Genomic DNA, 8112 nt, shown 5'->3' with positions numbered 1-8112 from the left:
TAGCATGATATATATATATATATATATATATATATATATATATATATATATATATATATTTACTACAAGTTTGGACTAAGTTTCATTAGTCTCTCCAATATTTTTGTAGCTTCTCCAACTGCTTCAAATGATTATAGTAGATTGTCTACATAAAAATTTAACAAACTGTTTATTTAGGCTTACTATAGGTTTATTAACTGTGCAAAATAGTATTGATACCTTTACTAGAATAATGATTATACATATTGTTCTTGATGTGACAGACTGGAACAGTTATTCATATTTCAATAAATTATTTTCTATATTCATCTAGAAAAGGAAAGCAAAAGTGAAACATTGATCAAGTTCAACATGGTTGGGTTATGAAATGTAAGGGAAATAAACATGATGGCATTTCTACACATATTTAGTATTGAGTAAAGTACCATGAAATCTTTATTTTATTAAAATTATGCAGTATATATTAAAACTTTACTATTAGAACTCTGTTAGTTAAAATATCAAACCTTGTTTAATCCCAGAGAAAAGAATTATTTTGAGTATAGTTACATTTGAGAGGGAAGCACTATATATAATTACTATAATACTACTCAGTACTTTGTAACAAGCTATTAGTGTATATGATTTTGTTTTAGATGTTTTATGTTTTGCTGTTTTTTAGTTATTGAGTAATAAATTCCATGGTAAACATTCTTAATATTTCCAAAAATTATGAGGGTTTAAAAAGCAGATGTTCCATATGACCTCACATATTGTTTGGCAGCTTGCTATTTAAACTTAAAAATATATGGTGTAACATTTTATTTCAGTACACAAATTGATGATATATGATATCCCATGGTATGCATATTTAATTAATCCCACATGAAAGCAAATTTGGATTTATTCCCAACATGCTGCTTTCTTCACAGCTGAATTAAACAATTTGCCTGCAACACTGTACACTTTGATATGATTTACTCTTAAAAGTGATGGAGTAGACTTTGGTTCAAGAACATTAATATTTTAAATATATTTTATCAGCTTACTATGAAAGGTTATGTATTTCCCTAAACGGTATGAAAACTTTTATATCCCCACACCCATGCCAAACTGAGCATCTTCATTAATTTTCTGCCATACTATTTTACTTATGAAAAAACAATAATTAGAGCTGGGGTCATGGCTCAGCCATAGAGGGCTCATTTAACACATGCGGGGCCCTGGGTTCGATCCTCAGTACCACATAAAAATAATAAATAAATAAAATAAAGATATTATGACCAACTACAACTAAAAAATAAATATTTAAAAATGAAAATACAATAATTAGTTTTCACTTATGATTACTTACATATAAATGGTATTGGAACATCTTTTACACAGCCATAATTTTTTCTGTGAATTATCTGTTTATCTTATACATTTTCATTTTTTGCTTTGTATTATGAGAATTTTCTGTGGTTGTTTCATTTTTAATTACCTAAGATATTTAAAATCATAAAAGCATCACCACAAAACTGAAAGAATGATCAATTAGTTCTAGATATGCCAATAAAATTATTTACAACTGAAACATTAACTAAAAGTTTTATATTTTTTCTACTCACAGAAAAGAATTGCCAAAGACAAAAGCTAACTTATTGTAAATAGGGCAAACTGGTCATTTTATTATGTATTCCAAATAAATGGCTATAGTATATTTTCACACTTATGTGAGATTAAACATGATCCCCATGAGTTATTTTTCTTATGAATATAATCCTTTCATTTCATCTTTATTATCAAATCTTTGTTACGTACACATTATTCAATAACATGGTAATAATAATGTCTTGGCACTGTCAGAATTCATGCTTTGCTTGTTTGTTTATTTTATGGAAGGTCTATGCCAGAAAAGAAGCCTTAAAAGGAGGTTTGGATAAAACTGTAAGTCTCCAGAAAGATCTATCAGAAATGCATGAATGGATGACTCAAGCTGAAGAAGAATACCTAGAGAGAGATTTTGAATATAAAACTCCAGATGAATTACAGAGAGCAGTTGAAGAGATGAAGGTAAAATAAATCAAATAAACCAAAGAAATAATGGAAAGGAATGCAACATTGCTTAAAATTGTGCTTATGACAGTCTACTGTCTTCTGAGTTTAATAGTAGAGATTGATTTTTAATTAACTTTAATCAATTTTGCTTAGAATTTTGTTATGTTTTCTATTAAAGTCTTAAAATCTTTATTAATTTAGTGCATTGTGGTCAAAATGTCAACATTGACAATCCCAGTTTAAAACTTCATTCTTTTGAAATAATATAGTGTTGAGGATTAGAATCAGCTGATCACATTAACTGTTTTTAGCTGTTGCAAATTCAAATTGAAACTATGACAAAGTGTTCTAGAATAGACAATATAAAATATATTTAAATGCTTTGTTAATTTGGTAACTTAAGGGATTTCTTTGAATTTGTAAGTTTTAAGAATTTTAACAGGTGACTTTTATTATGGATAAAAAGAACTGAGTTTACATGCATATATTTTGAAACCATAGAACAAAAAATATAGTAACTTTGATTTAGGACCAGGAGAACCTGTATATACCACAGTCTTAGAGGTAAAACCTCAAGTTGAATGTATAAAGTGGCATTTCAGTGTGGCTTTGGGAAACTCAGTATCAACACAGTCTTCTGTTTTATGCCGTTTATATTGTTGTTCTTCCTAACTTGACTGTATGTACTGAATGCTGATACTTAGATGTAAGTAAGTTGCCTAGGTCAGTGTGAGCATTCAATGACCTGTAGCTGTAAAGACAGCTACTATTTTTATGTACTAATAAGAATGCATACGCTGATAGAATTAGTATGTGAAATATTAATAGGTGCTTATTTGGTTTGAGGCCTCATGACAGAGCAAAATTAATGTGGAACCAGACCCTCAGTTTCAAACCTGGTTTGGTTCCTTGCCAGGTGCATAACCTTGGGTGAGTTACATAAGCTCTGTGAGCACCAACTCCCTCATTTGTGAATTTAGTACTAGAACACCTCCCTTCTAGAACTGTTTAAAGCATGAAACATAGAAGTCCCAAACACTCTGCCAGGTGCAAAGCAAATTTTTCAAATTTGATAGCTATTGTTGTAGTTATTATCATTGCTGCATACTAAGAAATTAAGTGTAGTTTATTAAATATATGATCAGTCAGATATATTTCTTACAGTTAATAGCAGAAAGCACTCACATGAAAACTCAAATGTTTAAGCAAATATGGAATGAGTTAAATGCAGAACATATAGTTAAAACCTATAAGAAAGATTGAATTTGGATATTATAGAGCATTACAACCTATGGAATATTCTAATCTAGTAATACCATATACCATTCATTCATCAACAAATACTTATTGCATACTTATTATATGCCAAATATCCTTCTAGCTACTGATTAAAGTGGTAAGTAAGACCACAGTCTGCTTTCTTTAAATTTACATTCTATTGCGGATAGGGAACTAACAATGAATTTAGGAACAAATAAAACTCTTTGGGGTCATGGTAATTTGCCTAAAACACAAACCAGGTTTGTAGAATAGAGAATAATTCGTGTTTGGGAGTAAGTTGGTAAATGGTGAGATGTTAAAGTTTGACTTGTAGTACATTTGTGGAAAACACTATTTAATCCAAGAGATCTGAATTATGGGGAAAAAAACAACTATAAAAACATTTCATGGGGGCTGGGGATGTGATGTGGCTCAAGTGGTAACGTGCTCCCCTGGCATGCACAGAGCACTGGGTTCGATCCTCAGCACCACATAAAAACAAAATAAAGATGTTGTGTCCACCGAAAACTGAAAAATAAATATTAAAAAGTTCTCTCTCTCTCTCTCAAAAAAAAAAAAAAAAAAAAAACCTAAACATTTCATGGGAGCACATTCCAGTCAGAGAAAATACCTCCTGTAAATACTCTAAGATGAACTGGGAAGTGAAAGAAGCCTGTGTGCCCACCCAAAGGGAGTAAAACATAGGACAAATAACCTGAGATAAATTTGAAAAAGTTGGCAAATATTAACACAGTAGTTTTATAGGCTATCACAGGATTTTTCATTCTAAATGAAATGATAAAATCATTGGAAGGTTTCAGAAAAGGGATTGCAGTGGTTTGAAATTTGATTGTGTGAGGGCATCATGAGAAAAATTATACCAAAACATAATATGAGAGATAGAAAGTATTTTACAGTAATATTCTGCTGGTGAAGAACCTGAAACCCCTAAACAGGTGAAATAATATAGTAGTGTTTGTCACAAGCTTTATCCATGTTGGGACTAATAGAATTGAAGGTATTTTATCCCATCCCATCCCATTCTGGGCCATTCTTTTTTATTTTACATTTTTTTTAATTATGAATTTTTTCCACCCATGTGACCTTTCCCACCATGTGTCAATTCCCTGATGATTAGTTATCATCTCTTCTAATACTGAATAACCACTACCCCAGATCTCTGAGTAGATCATTGACAGTCAGCTCTTGCTCAGTTGCTCAGTTTCTCGCTGGGTTGCTTTGTTTGGTTTCATCCCTCTTCTGTGCATCTTCCCTCTCTCCACTACCCAGTCAGATACCTTTTATTTTCCAGGGCTGGAGAGTAGTCTCTCCCAAGTTTTAAAATTTTGATAACAATCCCTGAAATGTGCCAACCAATTTGTTTGTGTTGATTGACACTTTTAAATAATTGCTCTAGCTACAAAATTGGTGCAGTATGGGGGTGAAATTGAAAAGAAGAAAAGCTCAGGCAGCCTCTGGCAATAGCAGCCAAGGGAGTTGGCCGGAAGATCCCTTTTTTCTGAGTTTTCTGCTTTCTGATCAAGGCAATCTCTTTAGGTCAGTTTTCCAACATACTGATAGTACCTTGTCCAGGCTTCCACCTGTGTTCATTTTGTGAGCAAATATATCTTTATTTTCAGAAGTTGCTAACAGATATACTTTGAAATCTCTCCCTGATTTATTCAGAGAAAAATTAGTGAACTTCTGTTTCTTTATTTTCTTCCTTGTGTTTTACTGGGAAATGCCAGTGATATTTTGATAACTTATTTCCCCCCATAAAGAAAAAAAATTTCTGTTTACATAAAGGAACTGAGGGGAGTGTTTGATAAGAAACATCTGACTCTAAAACTCTTTTGGAGATCAGCAATGACTATATGCAAAAACTATAAAATAACCTTGTTAAAAACCTTAAATTTCATTTTAACTTATTATTTTTATTTGATTTTTTGCTATTCTAACTTTACTACTAAAGATTAGGAAAAAAAACTATACATATAATAAACATAGTAAATATACATGTTTCTTCAATCACTAGAGCAGGATCCCTGCACATAAATGAATATCACAATAACCTAGAGGACTATTTGAAATAGACTTCTGGGTTCTCCCTGAAGATTTGGGATTCAGTGAATGTGGGGTAATGCCTGAGATTTTTCATTTCTACTAAGTTTCCAGGTGATTCTAAGGAACAAGTTCCAAAGTGGTTCTAAGGAATCACACTTCCAGAACATCTGGTTAAAGATACTGTTCATGACCCACATGCTAGTGTATTATGGTTAGATACATGGAAAGAAAGGGTACAAGAGACAATATTTTTATGAAGATTATATCTAAATTATACTGGTCATTTAGCTTTTGTGCCATTTGCACAGTAAAGAAAGCCATCACAATCTTTTGCTCATGTTGACCTAGGAAAATAAATTTTACTCTTTCTCTTTTCTGAAACTATCAACATCTAAGCCAATTTCACAAAAGAATATAGGAAGGATTAAAGATTGAAGAAAGGTGTTTTCCATGTTCTGCATTTCTAAATAGGTGCATGGGTTGTTTTTAACTTGTATAATTTGTAATTGCATTCGTTGCATCCAAAACAATAAGAGTCTTTCTCATCTCAATGAGAATTTGAAACTGACATAACAAACTATGAGAAAATGTAACATCCAGAATCTTTAAATTCTGAATCTGTTTTCTGATGTTCAGTGCAGATATAACAAAACACATGTCTGAAGGTTTTGTTAAAGATCCAGTAAGGTAGCAGTGTGGCATAGATGGCATAGCAGATAATAGCACATGTTGAGTGATTAGTAGTTGTCAAAATTATTGATCATGCTATAATTATTAAAGTCAAAATACGGTGTGTATAGAAACACACTCCATGTTCAGTGATGCAGAAAAACTGATTTATTTAGAATATTGAACTAAAAGTTTCAATTAATTAGAAACCATAGAGGCTAATGTTTTATAGTCACAACAACTTGCATTTGCCATTGTACTGCATACTTTTAAGTCACTGTGGAACTAAATCCAAAGGATAGGTTGATTATGTTGAAAACTATAAAGGCATTTTATAGCTCAATTTGTGTCCTTATACCTAAATTCTCACCAGTATGTTATATACAGACCCTTCCACCTGTTAAAATGTGATTTTTTTTTAACCTGAGGGCTTTTTTTGGCCACTAAATTCCACTTTCTCATCTATGTGACAAGTTTTAAGTACTAGGAACCTAAAAATTTCCCAACAGCCTTCAAACGATGATGGATTGATGTATATATAATGCTTTCCTTCCCTCAATTCCAAATGGGATCACCCTCAGAATTGTTTCCCATAGATTTCCAATAGGACTAAACTTCAGTCACTGACAATAGTTCCTGGGATTAATAAATATGTCCTTATATTCTTTCTTCCCTTTTCTATCAACATTCCTCATTGTGCTACCAGTATTTGTTCACTTAGTACATGCACATCAACTGTATTTGAAAGGTCCTGTCATAGTTGGCCTCTGGAGGAACCCAAACTGTGTGTGTTTCTAAAATATACATACACATTGGATGTTAAGAAAAAAAAATATGTCCTATAGGTCAAGACCACCAACATATCTCTTTATTAATTCAACAAATTGTGTTTATTCCTTTTTGCAATGAGGAAACTTATGCACAAAGGGGAACCATGGAGTCTATGAACAAGTAAGAACCTTAGTAGGTAGGATATTGGCTCTTGTTAGGTTATTTGAAGCAGGGATTAAGGGCTTTGCTTTAGATTGCTTGTTAATGGGTGGAGGTAACCCCACTATTGGGTATCTTATCTTGTCTAGAAGGAAGGAAAATTAGTGACGCTGAAGTTGTAATTGATAAAGAAGCAACTGTCACTCATATTAATGAAGACAGGGAAATGATTGCTATTTTGTGGTTTGGCCAATGCTGATGCTTTGGTCTGCATTCAGACATGATTATAGAAAGATCCTGCTGATGTCTTGATCTACCCTAGTAACAAAGTGGTCTTGTCCAATGAACTATGGAACTGTTTATCTTCCAAAGGAGAAGACCAAGGCTTAGCTGTGAATGCTAAGTCAAGTCCTGATGTCAGAGGCTGCTTTTGTCTTTTTATTATCTCTCATGTATTTTCAGTTACCAAACAGAGCTTTCCTCAAAATATGGTCCCAGAGATGGCATTAAGATGGCTTTTATGTGTTAATTATCTTTTGACTTAAATAATAATATTTCTACTAATTTTAATATTATTCAAATGTCCTGGTTTAGATCTGATTTCAATTATACATTTCTAAGTATCTTTAAATTAGCTACTATTGAAATATTTGGTTCTTGTATATGTATATAGATGTATACATAACTGGTCACAATACATACCCTTGTACAGAATACTTTTCAAACTATTCCTATGAAAGACCTGTTATATTCCAATTGTAATCTTTCCTTCAAGTTTTCAATTACACTTAAATCTAAATGTATGGAAGTAATCAAAGTCAATACTAGATTTACTTTTATGAATCTCATCCTAACAGGGATATTATTTTTTAAAAAAATATATGATATAAAGGAATGCATTTTGGAAGTGAAAATTTTCTTTGTTTTTCAGAGAGCTAAAGAAGAGGCTCAGCAAAAGGAAATGAAAGTGAAACTCCTTACCGAAACCGTAAATAGTGTCATAGCTCAAGCTCCACCTGCAGCACAAGAGGCCTTAAAAAAGGAACTTGACACTCTTACCACCAACTATCAGTGGCTGTGCACCAGGCTCAATGGGAAATGCAAGACTTTGGAAGTCAGTTACCTTTCTTGTCCTTATCAATTTTATATCAAGATGTGGCCATCTGTAAA

General features: G+C 32.2%; 1 protein-coding gene across 1 annotated transcript in view; it reads left to right on the top strand.

The window, feature by feature from the left end:
- The window catches only part of Dmd (dystrophin), a 1737386-nt gene that overhangs the window by 372100 nt on the left and 1357174 nt on the right, over positions 1-8112 (top strand). Inside the window, exons 22-23 of the mRNA XM_048796385.1 lie at positions 1864-2034; positions 7874-8107. Of these exons, the coding sequence (XP_048652342.1) occupies positions 1864-2034; positions 7874-8107 (405 nt within the window). The remainder of the gene's footprint in view (positions 1-1863; positions 2035-7873; positions 8108-8112) is intronic.

Source organism: Marmota marmota, unplaced genomic scaffold, assembly GCF_001458135.2.
Source record: "Marmota marmota marmota unplaced genomic scaffold, marMar, whole genome shotgun sequence".
Lineage (NCBI taxonomy): Eukaryota > Metazoa > Chordata > Mammalia > Rodentia > Sciuridae > Marmota > Marmota marmota.
Note: the sequence above shows the minus strand (reverse complement) of the source record. Positions and strands in the feature narration are given on the sequence as shown.